The following is a 17,993-nucleotide window of genomic DNA, read 5'->3' on the forward strand; positions in this document are numbered from 1 at the left end:
GCCTATGTCAATGGGTTTGAGACCCACGTGAGTTGCCGAGGGGGCAACCCAACCTATGTGATCGGAGATCCCGTGAACAAGGACCTGGGAAAACAAACCAGAGCAACTGAATTGAGAGAAAATTTAATACTCCCACTTCGCTGCAGATGCAAATTCTCTCATAGTTACTGTAAGGCAGGTTGACAATGTCTTAATGTGTTCTGTGCGGCTCTTGATGAGCGAAGCGTTGTCCTACAGGGTGATCTTTGAAGAACACACCTATATGAGTGACACTGCTGGTCATAGTGTGGGAGATTTGGGTGAATCTCTAGTAAGCTCATAAAGAGCCGAGGAGTATGACTTATAAGCTCCACCCGAGGGGAAGGCTATGGTAGCTTAGTACCGTGCCAGCATTGGGTGAAACTTGCTGCACAATGCTGACAATTCAAGGCATAGTCCATTATTCAGTTGTAGTCAAGCATAGCTCCTTGCCTAGGTGGAAGTTCAACTTAACAGTCTCCACTGAAGTGCAGGTATATTAAACTGTGAATGAAACTAATGTGCCATCTGATGTGCATCTGAGATCTGGTGGGGGATTGTTAGATGTAGATGGGCTGCAGTCCAGTAAGGCAGCACATATAACCTACAATTTCTGAAATCTCAAGGCCCATCACGTTGGTAGCTTGGGGACAGCCTTGGGGGACAAAGTTTAGTCCCACGTTGCTAGTTGGTAGGGAGTTGGAGTGGTATATAAGGGCTGCTGTTCTAGTCCTTCCAAGTGAGTGAAAATAGAAGGATCCCTCGCGCACTGCTCCTCCTCCACCTCGTCTCGTCACGCACGCCCGTCGCGTTTCGTGACTCGAGTTCGAGTTCGAGCAGGCCTCCGAAACCCTGTCCGTCGAGATCCTGCACCGGAAGGCGGGCGATAAGGTTTTTGTGGAGCGTCTCGGCGCGACTGCTCACTGCTGTTCATGCTCTTATTCGCCGGTTCGACTGCTTCCTCGACAAATCCGACCATGGGCGACTTCAATGATTCCCATGGTGGTGCTGCTGATGCGACCTTCTCGGTCGCGATGTACGTGCTTTTCCTCTCCTACAACTGCTACTTGTTCCATGTTCATATCTGATGCATGTGCTTAGTCTGATGTGTGTGGTTAAGTATGCTTATGCATCTGTAATGTTGTTTTCGGTAATTAAATTCACATGGAAATTGTCTAATAATCTAACATCATATTCCCGTGTTTTCCTATTCATACGTTTGTGAAATCATGTGAATCAAACATGCCATTAACTTCCTATAGGTGTATCTCGCAGTGATGCATGATTGTATGAATAAATATGCGGGTTTATCTACTCTCCATTTCTACATGAGAGGTTTTTAATTTTTTTAATTTTGTTGGCACGTGATTCTTATCTCTTAGAATCTGTAGGTGTATCATAGTCCCATGGTCCTGAGACGATAATTTTTTTATTTTTTTTTGACTGTGACTACGGCGGGCATAAGCCAGCCTGAACATATATTCAGTCAAGTTGCCTATGAAGCTTTTCAGCCTCTACAAGATGGGTCCAAATGGACCAGAGTACACAGGGGTTACAAGGATGGAGAAGAAAAAGAAAAACACACACACAACACACAAGACCGAGGAGGAAAAAGTGGCCACCCCACAAACCTATGGGACGGTTGGCCGATGAGAACTCATCGCAACCCAAGTACAGCGATCACAAGGGGGAGCCCAGGGATACGCAAAAGGGGCACCACAGCTCTAGTCTTCGCCGGAGTAATCGAACGGCATTGGATCGCCGAGACATAGCAACGGCACTGCACCGTCGACGTAATCGAAGGGAAAGATAATTTTTTTTATCATGAAGGATACCATGATCCACAAGGATTTAAGGCGTGTTTGGTTCAAAGGAGAAGTGGAGGAGTAACATAGGAATGGGAAAATATCCTACGGTGGCGCTATTCATCCACTTGGTTCAAAGGAATTGTGCAAAGGAAAAAACTTAAGAAAATTTCCTTTGATCTCGCTTTCAAACGGAAAAAAAACATGGGAGTTTCACAATCCACTTGGACCTAGTTTAAAAATTCCTACACACGAAGAACAAGACTGATGTATCTAGTGGCATATTGCCATCCTAATTATACTTTCTCATGTCATATGACTTTGATTTGACCATGTTTATTAGAAATCCTATTTTTATTATTCCGGTAAACCAATCAACAAAATTTACAAAATTCCTTTGTTTCTCGCGCGTAGATTATTCATTTGTTTTTTTCTTCTATTCATGTGTTTTTAGAGTCATGTTTTTTTTTCGAAAGGGTTTCTACAATCATGTGAACTAAACTAACCTTACATTCAGCTTAAGAGAACTCGAGCATCTACCGCTACATCAGGTAAACAACTTAACCTTAGACAAGACACACATACAATGTGAACAATTGATCTAGCACGAACAAATGCCACGGTGACAGACGCAGGACGCTCTCCCGAGAAGTTGGCATATCTTATTACTCATGGATGCAGACATGTCTTCTGCTATCACTTGACTGACACATCCAACCCATTCAAATTTATTAGAACTGGCATCACTAAAGGTTACTACCGAAACCTCTAGTCATACTTGCCCGGGACGTGGTATTTGCACATATTCTTCTGGGCACATTTGATCAGAATATCCGCAGAGTCGATTCCTGGCAAAAAGATACATATAAAACACAAAATTAGTATCAAAATGTTCCATTACCATGGTACGATAAAATCAATTTCATTCTCAAGATCATGCAAAGTGGACTTGCCATATGCATATATACCTGAAAGATAAGCTCCATGGACATAGCCATTGTAGTGCTCGCTGGTGTGCTCTCCCGTGAAGTAAACCCTCCCAACCGGCGCCTAGGGGAAAGAAAGAACAGGTAAGATGACAATTCATGATAATTGACACGAGAAATTCAGAAGCACGATAGGATGGGACTTGTGGAGTACCCTGAGCTGGTCGTATTCGTAGCGGTTGACGCCGATGGGCCAGTTGGAGAAGGAGCCCCTGTAGAACCTGTCAGACCACCAGCGTGGCACGAGGATGTCCGTGGCGTCGGGGACGTCGGCGGCGGGGAACATGTTCCTCAGCACCTGCACGATCTCCGCCTTGGTCTGGTTGTCCGACTGCTGCTCGATCCGCCTCGACTCCTCGTCGGTGACGGTGACCAGCAGTACGTTGGCGCCCGGGTACTGCACCTCGAACTCCTGCCACACTCCGTAGTAGCCTCTCCTGCTGCTGGCGTAGAGGAAGAACTCCCGGCCTTTCCCCTGGGGCCAGAACTTCTTGGGGAACTTGACGAAGATCTTGGTGTACACGGCCATGTCAAACTGGTAGATCGACAGAACCTTCCAGTTCTGGTTTATTCAGAATGGCAACCAAGGCTCAGAATAATGCGTGCGGCTAACTAAATCAACACTGGCTTCAGTCACAAAACAAAAGAGAAGAAGGGCAGAAACTGACAGGCAGCTGTGGCTTGAACTGAATGAGATCAGACTGCAGGACCCCCACGCTGGTAGAGACCATGACGTAGTCTGCCTTGTACACCTTGTCGTCCTCCGTCTTCACGGTGACGCCGCTACCAGAGTAGGAGATTTCTCTCACCACCTGCAATGCATGACCACAAAATTTCATTGTATGATACTTGTGGTTTCTCATTCCATTTCTGACGGGAAAATGACAATGTAGGCAAGTATCTACTACTAGGTACCTTGTTGAGCTGGAGGCGCGGGTCGACGATGTTGCCGGACTTGTCGGCCTTGAGGTACTGGCCGGCGAGGAAGTAGACGACGGCCTCGAAGCCGCGCTGGTCGGCGACGAAGAAGAGGTCGTCCCCGAAGTCTTGGAAGGTGGCGAGCGGGACGGTGTTCTGCAGGCTGGTCACGCGCGGCGGCTCGGCGAACTCGTAGTCGTACTTGTAGTAGTCAAGGACCATGTCCACCGGCGACGACGGCCCGTTAGGCTGGCTGACAGATCAAACCAGGACAGATTTGTATATTTGATTGATGATTGGGCCTTTCCCACGGGTGGGTGACGAGCCGAAGGAAGAAGAAATGGAGCAGGTAACGTACTGGTTGTTGAGGCGTTGCATGGCGAGGATGGACATGTCGTCCTGGCCGCTGGAGTTCAGTTTGGCGGCCAGCTTCCCACCGCTCTCCTCCACCTCGTCCGACCGCTCCAACCTTTTCTGCACGAATGCTTTGTCGTAGACGCCGCCCCTGTGAACAACTTTTATTATGTGCACAGAAACATCACAGCATGCGATCGAGCAGCATTCTACATTTGGCCCTCTATAATTTATATTGGTCAGCGCGACTGTTGTCGATTAATTGAGGCTACCATTCATACAAAGTGGTGGCCCAGCTCCTCTTTATATAGGAGTACGAATTTCGGAAACTGTTAAAGTAGTTCGCATGAGCACCGGTGCTCTTTTTTCTTCAAAAAATGAAAAAAGTTATTTCCCGCCATAAAAAAAGGAGTTAGATTTTTAGTTAATGGTAGTAGAAAATTTTGTTTTGTAAAAGTGGATCGTTCGCAGATTAGGATAAGACACTGTCTTGGAAATTTTACAAGTATAGATTTTCAAACTAGGATGTGGCTTGGCTCGGATCTTGATTGTGTTGCTCAGGAACCGAACCATGATCTCAATGTAACCACTTCTGCTTAATATATTTCCCTTTTGCTCTAAAAAATATTACTAAAAAATATACAACTACATATAAATATGTAGTACGTACGCTAAACAATACACTCTATTTGCGCTAAATAAAAAACACAAATTACGGATTAAAATAAGATTTTTTTCCTACATATACAACCTCAAATTTGTTTTTTTTTCTGTAACCCAAAAATAAAACGAAAGTTTAGCTTCCACCACCGTTAGACGTGGACAAAGTCCTTTTTCTCTAACTAAATCGAATCTCGCCAAGGCTTTTGGTACTTTTTCAAAGAGGTGACGCATCCGAGTATGCAAAAGATGTGTAGGTGTATATGGAAATTTTTTGGGGGATTTTTTGAAACTTAAAACTTCCATTTCTAAGCCAGTGAGCTTGGGTGCCACGGATCCTTTCTCTACGAATTTGTACTAGTAATGTCTTTCCTATATGAATTTCGATTTTTTAATATTCAAAACAGTACCCAAGGAATTTACCTAGAGGAATCATGTATTTTCAGAATTATCACGTGTTTCACATTTGTTCCAAACAGGCGCCTGAATCTTGTGGGAATAAACTAACTCCAGACCCAATATTTTTTCACTTAAGAAAAGCATTTCATCATAATTCATAGTGATTAATTGGTATCGCTCAGTTCTATTTTTCTTCTGAAACGCCACCAAGCTAGCGTTGGTCAGATCAAGCATACCCTAGTTCCCACGCACGAGTCAAGTGCAAATGCATGCGTTAAATTTCGTGATAATTCATCGCGAGTTGGCGTACTTCTCCTTGTAGACGTTGCCGGCGAGCCCGTCGAAGTCGGAGCGGAAGTTCCTGAGCTTGAGGGTGGAGTTGACGATGGGCCAGATGGGGTTCATCTTGCCGCCGTTGACGCCCTCCACCCAGTTGGCGCCCATCTCGACGTTGAGGCCGCTGAAGTTGGTCTTGTGCATCCTCCCGCCGATGTGGTTCGTCGCCTCCAGAATCACCAGATCCGTTATCCCGGCCTCCGCCAGCCGCATCCCCGCCGAGATCCCTGCCCATCATGCACGCAGAGAACGTGTAAATCAACTAGTTTAGCATACGTGCAGTGCACTAGCTACCTAGTAGAAGAATTGGATCTGTGATCAATATGCTGTGGTGTGTGCAGGTACCGGACATGCCGGCGCCGACGATGATGACCCTGGGGCCGGCGGCGGCGGCGAGGCATGCATAGTGTGCTAGCGTTAGTGTTAACACTAGAGCAGTGGCTGTCGTACTGGTGAACGTCATGTCTCTCCTTACTAGATACGCTAGCCGGACCCCGGACACACACCGTCACCTCTCTGCTTCACACTAGCCCTGTTCATATAACACGATGAAGCCGAGATGTATTATGTAGTATATATGAACGCGAAATGTATATCGTGTGGTATAGAGTTCTTCTACGAGAGCAAGCTTGCTATCTCCTTTTACAATGTGACAACCATCGGTTGTCGAGAGCGGCTATTCTAGCGTGCACGGTATATATGGTATAAAGTTTTTCTACGAGAGCAATCTAGCCACTCTTTTTTCTAATGCGACAAGCGATATTGTTGAGATCCGTACATGGTATAGAGTTCTACAAGAGCAATCTAGTTAACTTTTTTGCAATGCGACAACTGATGGTTGTTGAGAGTGGTGATTCTAGCGTGCATGTATATGTGGCACAGAGTTCTTTTACGAGCAAGCAGCTATATCCTTTTACAATGTGACAACCATCGGTTGTCGAGAGCGGCTATTCTAGCGTGCACGGTATATATGGTATAAAGTTCTTCTACCAGATCAATCTAGCCACTCTTTTTTCTAATGCAACAAGCGATGTTGTTGAGATCGGTACATGGTATAGAGTTCTTCTACAAGAGCAATCTAGTTAACTTTTTTGCAATGCGACAATGGATGGTTGTTTAGAGTGGCGATTCTAGCGGGCATGTATATGTGGCACATAGTTCTTTTACGAGCAAGCTAGCTAGCTCTTTTTTCAATGCGACAAACGGTTGTTGAGAGCGGCAAGTTTACATTGTATGGTATATGTGGTGTAGAGTTCTTCTACGAGAGTAAGCTAGCTATAGGTAATTTTTCAATGTGACAAACAATGGTTGTTGAGAGGGGCGATTCTAGCATGCATGGTTGTAAGAGAAATTTGCCCTTAATTATATTTTTCTGAAGATGACACTAGATTTAGGGGAGTAACGGAATCTACAAGTGTGTACTCATGTTTCCTCGAGGCGAAAAATGTTCTGAGGAACGAGATCCCACAATTTGAAATGGAGAAAAGTGTCAGTGAGCTTCTTGATGTATTTCTACTTACTTGATTGATAGGTATTCCGCACCATTAAGAGAGGTCACTTGATGAACTTGAAAAGGATGAACTCAGGTTTTCTTCCATACACATCTCCTTCACCATTTTTTAAATGAGAGAGGGAGCTCCACCTCTGAAATGGCTTGTACACTATTATCTATTTTCCTATATGCCCGGAGTTGCCCATAATTTGTTTCCTGCCCGAAATTTTGTCCGAGTAGTTTTAAGGGTTTTGCTGCAGCTAAGCTCTCGCCGAGTGCCAGCCTGGATCCATCCGGAATAAAATCTAGGTGACCAGCTACATATCCTGGAATTCTCCGGGCTCGATCCGGACGACAGAAAAACTGTAACGATCAAATTCCATGCGGACCTATGTAAGCTACGCGTACTATCTCACTGCATGAAAAGGAAGAACACCCATATCCTCTCCTCCAACATTGAGCACCACCATTTCTTAGAGATCTCACCATTCCTTCACCCCCAAATTTAAATCTCTTTGAGAAATCTAAAGAGGAGATCTGAACTTATGTTTCCACCAAGCCAAATCACGCCCCCTCGAGTTTATCAAGTTTCTTCTTACACTTCGGCTTGTTGGGAAATCCTACGCGTGCTAAGTCACATGGAAGCTTCCGGATTGTTGATTATGTTGTGGGAAATTTGTGAGGGTTTGTAGGTCACCTTAACGCCTACCACTGGTGATTGAGCTCTTTCTTCATGGAGGAGGATCAAGAACAAAAACATGAGCCTTCATGCTATTCGTGACTCTTTCGTGGTAGCCCACACCTATGCAACTGTGGCATACCTTCCCCCAAGTAAGGGAACATCGGGTTACATCTTCGTCTACTTGTGGCATACCTTGGTTATTCTCTATCATGGCATTTTTGTACTTGTGCATTTATATTTTCCATAGCCTCCCTGCTTGAATTATCTTTTTTTTTTGCATTATATAGGCTGTCTCACTTAGTTGAAAAGCAAAGTCATTTTTGTAGAAACCTATTCACCTCTCTAGGGTCCTTTCAATGGTATATGTGCCATAGAGTTCTTCTAGGACAGCAAGCTACATAGCTATTTTTTCAATTCGGCAACCGATGGTTGTTGAGAGCAGCTATTCTAGCATGCATAGTATATACCATGACACCCCACATCTTCTCTCCTTGCGTACTTCATTGAATTTTGTCACGTAACTTCTCTCTCCTTGCATGCTTTATTGAACTTTTGTCAGGTGGCTTCTCTACCTTTCACACTTCAGTTCATTTAGTTTCAAAAATTGAAACTTTCATATATTTGGAACCATACATCCAATTTGCTAATCGTTTGAATATTTGGGGTTCTATTTAATATGGCTTCAAAACAAGCTATTGAACACATTTTGAATGTTTTCAGCAATTACCTTGTAAATCTCGGTGAAACTTTCAAAGAGTTTTTGGAAAAAAGAATGGGAAGAAAGTTTTGTGTTGAAGTTTTTTCACAGGGAATGGAAGAACACCACACCAAGAGAAATCCAAGAATGGTGAAGACCATGAGCTTGGGAATGCCCAAGGCACCCCACTAGACTCTCATATCAAATCTCTCGGTTTGCGCACTTCTTAACTTTGTTTTTTGAGCAACATAGAATTCTCGCAAAAACTTGGAGCGTCTTATTAGTTTTGTGTCTAGTTTTGCTTTGAAGTAAATATTATCATCATGAAAAATGCCTTGAATTCTTATTATAAAGGTACTGAAACAAATTATCATATTCTTGAATACTTCCATGAAAGTGAGTTGCATGTTATAAAAAGATGAAGAGGGATGCATTAAAAGCTGAAATTTATATTGTGCATAGTACTATTAGTTTCACATGCTATATTGAGTGATGATTTGTTATGTGCCTTATTTAGTGCTACTTCTTGCTAGTATATATAGATGTTTAATTTTAAGTATCATTGTTTGATGATGAATGAATAATCTGTGGATACAATTGCATGCTTTTAGACCTCTTGCTAGCCAAAAGAATTGAATTTTTACACAAGCATAGACTTGTTTCCAAGCTCAACTCAAATCCAATATCTACCTTATAGCACTTTCTATTACAAGTATAATGTGTGTGTTTTGCCTCCAACCTCTTCAAAATATTCTTTTTGTGTAATTTAAAGCTCATAAAAAGAAAGGTTTGGTAGGAAATACCTCTATGCATGTTGTTGGTTTGACTGATTATGAGTAATGAGCTAGACCGTAACCATGTTTACTGGGAAAGTCTTTCAACATTGCACTTTTGGGGTATTGCACCCTACGTTGATCATCATTTATTTTGTTTTATTGATGGCTATCTCTTGTGAAATAAATAGAGGTTATTTAAGCAAGTAAGCATGCATTGTTAGTGAAGAGCTATGGGCCGCTAACCGAAGACATGGTCAATCATGGTGGAAGTTTCAGCAACGAGCATCCTCAAGAGAAAGAGTGAAAAAAAAAGTTGTGTGAAAAAGTTCTGAAAAAAGAGTGTGAGAAAAGAAACAAAAAGAGTTTGAGAAAAAAGTGAGAGAGAGTTGGACAGGATGCTCAATGTCTGTTGTTCATGTTGTCCCGGTATGGATGGCCTATAGTTGAGATTCACATCTCCTTTGGTCCTTTGTATAGTTGAGATGCCCATCTCCTTCCGTCTGCGCGAGGTGAAAGTATTTGACGAGGTCGTGCTCCTAACGTGGCGTACGGGCGGGGTCACCCCGCATCGATGCCCGTTAAACGTTCTGGAGCTTCTCCTCGCGTTTTCCTTTGGCCCAGGTGCGTGGTTGGGTGCTTATATGACTTTTATCACGTCAAAATACCATAAAATGATAGTTTTTATTGATAATTTATCATTGCGTCAATATTCTGAGATCCTGCTGAAACAAGCAAAAAGGTGCACAGGAGTCCAGTAAATTACCAAAATCCTAATGCTACATAAGGATATTTATATGAAATAAGGGAGTAAAAACAATCTAAAACTGCAATTATCAGTCATACTTCTGGCTCTTGTGTCTCCATCTAGTCGACGAAGAAATCTATAAGGGCTTGCGAGCCATCCAAGGCTGGTAGGTGATGTTGCAAACGTCGATTTCCACTGCCCTTAGCGATTCTCCAAGTTGCTTCCCGGTTCCGGATGATTTTCGGTAAAGGTGGGTATTGGATGCTCCTGGAAGTAGTGCCTGAGCCACCGTTGTGCCATGAATATGAGGTTGGCCAATTTTTGGTATTGACGATACCGATGATTGGACTTGGAGAGTACCTCGTTGATATAATATGCAGGTCGTTGATCCTTCCTCCGGGTGTGCTTGACCACCACAAGAATGATGATGATGCAGTTGGTAGCCACTTTATATAGCAGAATGTGCTCCTTATCTTTAGGAGCCACTAGTATTGGTGCTTCGGAGAGCATCTTTTTAAGCGTTGTGAGAGCTGCATCTACCTCTTTATACCGGACGGCAGTATTGGATTTCCACATTAGCTTGTATAGTGGCCTCACATTTTCTTCCAATCTCGAGGTAAAGTGGCTCAGTGTTGCGATGCATCCGACGAGTCGTTAAACGTCCCCAGATCATTTGGCCTGCCAAGCTTGGCAATGGTTGCAATGTTTTCCAGATTCGCCTCTATGCCACGCCCAGACATGAAGGATGTCTTCTCCTGATCCTCGAGGGCCATTTTGATCTAGAGATAGCCCGAGTACGCGTCGAGGAAACACAGTAGTTCTGAACCTGTTCTATAGTCGATCACTTGGTCGATTCGTGGGAGGGTGAACGGGTCCTTGGGGCATGCTTTGTTGAGGTTGGTGTAGTCGACGCACATGCGTCAGTTCTGTTCTTCTCTAGCACCAGGACTGAGTTTGTCAGCCATTGAGGATGCATGACCACCATATATGATGAACCCGGCAACTAGGAGCCAGACTATTTCTTCGCAAATCACTTGGCATCTTTCGTTATTTAGGCGTCAAAGCGGGTGCTTGACTTGCCTCACGTCTTTGTCGACTGTTAGTGGTGCACACCGAGTTCTCTCGGGACACCTGACATGTCTTAAGGTTTCCATACGAATATGTCACGATTCTCATGGAGAAACTTGATGAGCGCACTTTCCTATGCAGGGTAAATATTTATCCCCACGACGGCTTGATTGCTAGAGCCGCCTTAAAAATAGTCGATGTTTTTGGTTTCATGGGCAGACTTGAACCTGGTGCCTGACTCTGAGTCGCGAGATTGGTCCGGCCCATCTCAGTGGAGGTAAAGACGAGATTGGATGGATCGACCGGGCTACGGAATACTAGGCCTTGTGCAACGGGTCCGGCGAGATGGCGGTTAGCTAGGCCAGGCCATCCCGGTCTTGTACGATGACCACCTTTCATAGACCTGCCCGGTTGAATATTCTCTCGCCATAAATTTTGTTGATACCCTGTTTCCTTTTCCCTTACCAGATGTAGGTGTCTTGTAATGGCATTGTCATGGCACAAAAGGAACAGAGTATCCATTATGAAGTCACATCCACAAGGACTTTATTCAATTTAAGGGAACGTGAAGATCCCGCCAATAGATCAGGTAACAATGGAAAACCATACACAACAAATTAAGACACAAGTTCAGCCTGAATAATTGATTTAACACGAACAGATGGCGCCGCTGCGACAGACAGACAACGCCCTCCGGAGGAGTTTCTACTCGTGGATGCAGACCCATGAACCGGCGTCATGCGCTTACGATGAAATGCCTGCAATAAGAACTAGAATCAATATAATGATTGTAAGTCGCTATGGCATGTCCTGCCATAATGATTAGGTGGCTGGCCGGGCATAGCCAGCACATAATTTGAAACCATCTATCAATAGATGTTACCTCTGAAGCCTCTCTACTCATACTTTCCCGGGACGTGGTATTTGCACATCTTCTTCTGAGCACAATTGATCAGAATATCTGCAGAGTCAATACCTGACAAAAAAAAAGATATTAACAATACACATAAGCACTACAAATTTAGCAACAAGATGTTTTATTAGCAAAATGACGAGTAAATTACTGTAGATCATTTCAAACTCAAGATCATGCAAAGTGGATATTGTCATACATACCTGCAAGATAAGCTCCATGGACATAGCCATTGTAGTGTTCGCTGGTGTGCTCCCCGGTGAAGTAAACCCTCCCAACCGGCGCCTAGGGGAAAGAAAGAACATGTAAGATCATATATGGTTTCAGATGCTGATTACACACTTTGTAACCACATGATAATTCAAAGGAGCAATTCAGAACCACGGTAGGATGGGACTTGTGGAGTACCCTGAGCTGGTCGTATTCGTAGCGGTTGACACCGATGGGCCAGTTAGAGAAGGTGCCCCTGTAGAACCTGTCGGACCACCACCGTGGGACGAGGATGTCCGTCGCGTCGGGCACGTCCGCACCGGGAAACATGTCCCTCAGCACCTCCACGATCTCCGCCTTGGTCTGGTTGTCCGACTGCTGCTCGATCCGCCTCGACTCCTCGTCGGTGACGGTGACAAGGAGAACGTTGGCGTCTGGGTACTGCGCCTCAAACTCCTGAACAAACAAACACAAGTACGTTTAACATCGTTAAAGATTTGAGGCTGCGCCACTGATGCAAAATTGTCAAGCATCGATCATGCTATATATGTACCTGCCATACTCCGTAGTAGCCTCTCCTGCTGCTGGCGTAGAGGAAGAACTCCCTGCCTTTGCCCTCGGGCCAGAACTTCTTGGGGAACTTGACGAAAATCTTGGTGTACACGGCCATGTCGAATTGGTAGATCGACAGAACCTTCCAGTTCTGAATTAATCAGCATGAAATGTTTAGAATGCAACTAACCAAACCAGCTGATGAGCTAGAAAGCGTGACATGAGAAATCGGAGTAGCAGAAGAAAAACTGACAGGCAGCTGTGGCTTGAACTGAATGAGATCGGACTGCAGGACCCCCACGCTGGTAGAGACCATGACGTAGTCTGCCTTGTACACCTTGTTGTCCTCCGTCTTCACGGTGACGCCGCTGCGGGAGTAGGAGATCTCTCGCACCACCTTGCTGAGCTGCAGGCGCGGGTCGACGATGTTGCCGGACTTGTCGGCCTTGAGGTACTGGCCGGCGAGGTAGTAGACGACGGCCTCGTAGCCGCGCTGGTCGGCGACGAAGTAGACGTCGTCTCCGAAGTCCTCGAAGGTGGCGAGAGGGACGACGTTCTGCAGGCTGGTCACCCGCGGCGGCTCGGCGAACTCGTAGTCGTACTTGAAGTAGTCCAGGATCATGTCCAACGGCGACGTCGGCCCGTTGGGCAGGCTGACAGATAGATCATGTCCAGGTTCGTCAGTACTCTATAGGTGATTGGGGTCTTCCCTGTGGACTGAGCCGAGCGAATCAGGGAAGAAGGAAGGAGTAAGTGACGTACTGGTCGTTGAGGCGTTGCATGGCGAGGATGGACATGTCATCCTGGCCGCTGGGGTGCAGCTTGGCGGACAATTTCCCGCCGTTCTCCTCCACTTCGTCCGACCGGTCGATCCTTTTCTGCGCGTATTCTTTGTCGTACACACCGCCCCTGTAAAAAAGAACAAGTTATATACACACCAACAGCACAACAGGTGCACATGCAGTAAGATGACGATTACTAAATTTATGATTTCGTACATCACTCTAGTAACACACGTCACGCGGATCAGCTTCTAGAACTTGACTAAAAACTGATATAGTATTTGTTTTTGAGAAAGGAAAAAAGATCCATAATATAGGGTCTCGCGTCACTCATCTGAATATTTCTTTTAAAATTTGATTATGTTTCATTATTTCATGCAAACTTCTCTACTTTCTCGCATCAATTAGCTTGGGTAATTCCACCAAACAATGATCTAATTTTTCATCCACTTCTGTTTTTAATTTCTGTGCTAGAAACTGTACGCCCTACATATAGGAACGAAGGGAGTAGCAAATATGCTGTCAACAATATTTTCAAACCGGAAGTCTGCTCACAAAAAATCTCTAAATGCCATTTTGCGATTTGGATAAGGTTTTTATAGGGATTGGATAAGGGGATTTTAGTTACACACGTCAGGTGGATTAACTTTTAGAACTTGACTAAAATACTCAGAAAATGAGCCTCAATTTTTAAATATAAACAGTAGCATTCTCATTTATATGGAAAAAATCAAGTTTATTTTATTTCACAAAATTCTTACGTGCATAAGTTTCAACTCAACCTATATGTGAAAAAAAATCCTAGTATTTTTCAAAAATGAAATAATTTTTTTTTTCAAAAAATCCCATATTTCCTTGTCACGGATATCAATAAAAAGTTAGACTAGTGGTCCGAAGTTCCGAATTTTCAGACCAGTCATCCCTAGATCTGGATTATGATTTACAGTAGCATACTACTACCTAGATGTGGGCCGGGACTTTTGGGGAAAAAATGCATTGGTGATGTCCATGCATGTTTAGACATCTAGTTGTTTTTTCTCACTTGCAAGTTCAAAAAAAAAGTTACATGTGCGAATTCGTGTATAAAAGTGGACACATGCGGATTGACTGTGACAACTCTATTTGCACAGATAAAGAAGTGGCATGGTTCCTGTTGAAGTTACTTTTGCTTACATTATATGTGCAACAATATGATGCCCGGTTTGAAACGCATGGACTTAAAAATGTGAGGTGTTATGTTTCTTGGGTTCATACAGTAACCAAATTGAAACCGCAGGGAGACTTCAGTTATGCGCATTTTCGGTCGACTGAGAATTAGCCACATCCAATTTAAAAACATGAGTTATGACTTCATGTTTAATTTGCTCTGAAAATATCTACGGAATGTCCTATCACCTAGGGATTTCAAAGAAATACTATAAGATAGTCATTCATTTGTTCAAAACGGAATCAGAAGGGACTTATTTTTCCTAGAAGAGTCCTATCTTTTGAAAATTTTGTGTCTTTTATTTGCTGTTTTTCTACTGAAACTTAAGCTGGCTAGCAAGCAACCATCGGTAAGTCAAGCATCAAACGTTTAAGCATTATTTCTAATGCATGAATTAGTAGCATATGCGTGCGTTTAATTTCGTGGCAATTCATTCTGAGTTGGCCAGCGTATATATATACTTCTCCTTGTAGATGTTGTCGGCGAGGCCGTCGAAGTCGGAGCGGAAGTTCCTGAGCTTGAGCGTGGCGTTGACGATGGGCCAGATGGGGTTCATCTTGCCGCCGTTGACGCCCTCCACCCAGTTGGCGCCCATCTCCACGTTGATGCCGCCGAAGTTGGTCTTGTGCATCCTCCCGCCGATGTGGTCCGTCGCCTCCAGGATAACCAGGTCAGTTATCCCGGCCTCCGACAGCCGCTTCCCCGCCGAGATCCCTGCAACCATGCATAACCCATACGTCTTAATTAGTTGGCGTGTGTAAGCTTACGTGAGCTAGTTGAAGTGCTTGACTGCGCGTCAATGGTGTGTGCAGACCATACCGGACATGCCGGCGCCGACAATGATGACCCTTGGGCCGGCGGCGGCGGCGAGGCTGGCATGGTGTGCTAGGGTTAGTGCTAACACTAGAGCGATGGCTGTGGTGGGCGTCATGCCTCTCCTCGGTGGATAGGCAGCTGGATCTGAACACACCGTCTCCCCTCCGCTTCTCGCACTAGCACTGTTTATATAGCACTAAAACGTCTAACAATCCACTTTGGCTCATAGGAGCATATGAACTTATTGTGTAAAAATACATTTTGAAGTGTTAAAAAATTTTAAAATAAAATATTGTATATACATCTAGACATTTTATGTTCGTACATAAGTTTCCAGAAATTTTTGTTTTTTCTGTGTTTCCCGTAAAAAGACAAATTTTGATACTACAACACGACTACGTACATGACATTTTTTTATCATTTTATACATGCCACATAAAATATTGTTTTTTCACGAAAACTTGTGCATGAACATATATAAAATATCACGATGTACACCATAGATTTTATGTAAGAATTTTTAACATCTTTAAAATTATTTTTTAATTATTTTACATAATGGGTGTAAATGCTCCTATGAGCTAAAACACCTCCTCCTAAAACATCGGGATATATAGCTATGTGTACACTAGATACCCTCGTGTGTGTAGAGTGCCTCTACCAGACCTAGCTATTTAGCTCTGTTTGAAACTAATGCAACAAATATGTAGCTACGACACCGATAGGAATGACATCTAGTGGAGTGGAGTAGTAACTCCGTTCCAAAATAATTGTCGCAGATTTGTCCGATATGAATGTATCTAGATGCATTTCAATTCTACATACATTCATATTTATGCATTTCAATTCTACATACATTTATATCTAAACAAAGCTGCGACATTTATTTTAGAGCGAAGAGAGTAGTACTGATAGGTTAAAACCGACACCGTGTTTTCGCTCATAGGTGTAGATGCACCTATTAGGAAAAATATTTTTTAAAATCCATTGCAAAATCTATAAAAAAATGTTTAGTGCATATCCCGACATCCTATGTTTTCTCACAAAAGTTTTGCACTAAAAAATATTTTACGTGGGCTATGTAAAATAAATATCTCGTGAAAAACTATTTTAGAGCACCGAAAAATATCCTTTTTTGCACAGGCAACAAAACATAACATATTTTCGTGAAACTTCGTGTGCGAGTATAGAATGCCTACAAGTACACCCCAATATTATTTTCATAAAATGAACATCTAAAAAGTTGTTTTTCCAACAGGTGAATCTACACCTATGAGCCAAAATAGATCTCTGTACGAAAGTCCAACAGGTGAATCTACACCCCGGTAGCACCTGTAGTGACCTCCATGACAAGTATGAACATTACGAGAAAATATTGAAGCTGACAGAGGATGGAACCTACAAGGTGTATCGATTGGTGTAGGGGCTATCGATACCCTTTAGATGTTAAGGTGTTGTACACATCCTTCAAAATACTTCTGCAGCATGCCGATGGCGGATCTCATTCCAACGCACAGAAGCCTCATAAAAGGGCACTAAACAAGGCTCTTGCAGAGTACATGAGGAACCTTACCTATGTACCAAAGGAGGCGGTGAATGGTGATGGGGCTGGCCCATCCAAAAGAAGTACACGAAGACCACATACATGGGATTAAACTTTGTGTTATGATATTCATGTGTGTTATTGTGACACATAAGTGAACTATATGTTCATGTTCAAGTAGCAGTACTGATCTCTATTATTTTTATGGGTTATATAACCTTTCTCATATGTTTTTGGTAGATCTAGTGCATGATATGGCTACAACAGCTTTCCATGTTAATGTTGAAGGTGAATATAGCTTAATTAATACTTTCGTGGGACAGAGGAAGTAATTAAGTTAATATAAGTGAGTAACAAATATCCTAGAGACATCCTAATATGTGGATTCCGAAAATTAGATTTCCCAGTGAAGAGTTCTCCTCTTCACGAGGGCAATTTGGGATGCTCACTATATAATCGGTGGTTTCTGTTTGGAGAAGAATCAACATAATATCTAATAGTGGTATCATTAAAAAAGATCCAAGTAAGTGTATGTAGGAATATAATTAATATGAAGGCCGACCTGGCACTCCATTGCAATCGTAATGTCAGAAAACCTCTCCACACCACCAACCGAAGAGGAAAACGAATGGTAGCGGCGGTGGTGGAAAGGGGAGAGAGGAGCGCTTGGGATACATAGAATGAATCATGGAGGTGGAAGCCCACGTAGGACCGACTGCGAGAGGAGGCACCCATTGGATGGTTTATAGAACCTGACTCGATCACCGCCGCGACCACCAACACGACCGGCCCCACATCATCTCGTAATGAAGGCAACATGGTGGCCGCAACTTGGGATACGGCTGGAGGGAGAACGGCGGCGGCACGAGGAAATCATGGCAGTGGAACAAGCGAAAATCAGAAAAGTAGGGGCCCTCTGCCACAACTGGCTTTGGACTCAACAATGTCCGTCACTTTGCTCACTCTGTGGTTCCATTGTATGATGATAATGGGTCGAATTCGATCCACTGGAACAACTTGGAATTAAAAAAACG

General features: G+C 43.6%; 2 protein-coding genes across 2 annotated transcripts; both read right to left on the reverse strand.

The window, feature by feature from the left end:
- Positions 1-2,499: 2,499 nt before the first annotated feature.
- On the reverse strand, positions 2,500-5,939 carry LOC124696202 (polyamine oxidase 1-like). Its single transcript, XM_047228963.1, has 8 exons — positions 5,822-5,939; positions 5,451-5,703; positions 4,086-4,232; positions 3,725-3,980; positions 3,478-3,621; positions 2,964-3,371; positions 2,792-2,873; positions 2,500-2,671 (listed from the first exon to the last, which is right to left on the reverse strand). The coding sequence occupies exons 1-8, from the start codon at positions 5,937-5,939 to the stop codon at positions 2,592-2,594; spliced, it is 1,488 nt and encodes a 495-aa protein (XP_047084919.1). The 3' UTR covers positions 2,500-2,591.
- Positions 5,940-11,457: 5,518 nt separating this feature from the next.
- LOC124701641 (polyamine oxidase 1) lies at positions 11,458-15,585 on the reverse strand. The gene is made up of 9 exons (XM_047233736.1): positions 15,420-15,585; positions 15,062-15,314; positions 13,374-13,520; positions 12,865-13,264; positions 12,613-12,762; positions 12,258-12,515; positions 12,053-12,134; positions 11,820-11,912; positions 11,458-11,694 (listed from the first exon to the last, which is right to left on the reverse strand). Exons 1-8 carry the CDS (start codon positions 15,529-15,531, stop codon positions 11,833-11,835), a joined length of 1,482 nt encoding a protein of 493 aa, XP_047089692.1. The 5' UTR covers positions 15,532-15,585; the 3' UTR covers positions 11,458-11,694; positions 11,820-11,832.
- Positions 15,586-17,993: the final 2,408 nt, after the last annotated feature.

This window comes from Lolium rigidum, chromosome 3 (assembly GCF_022539505.1).
Source record: "Lolium rigidum isolate FL_2022 chromosome 3, APGP_CSIRO_Lrig_0.1, whole genome shotgun sequence".
NCBI classification, from domain to species: Eukaryota; Viridiplantae; Streptophyta; class Magnoliopsida; order Poales; family Poaceae; genus Lolium; species Lolium rigidum.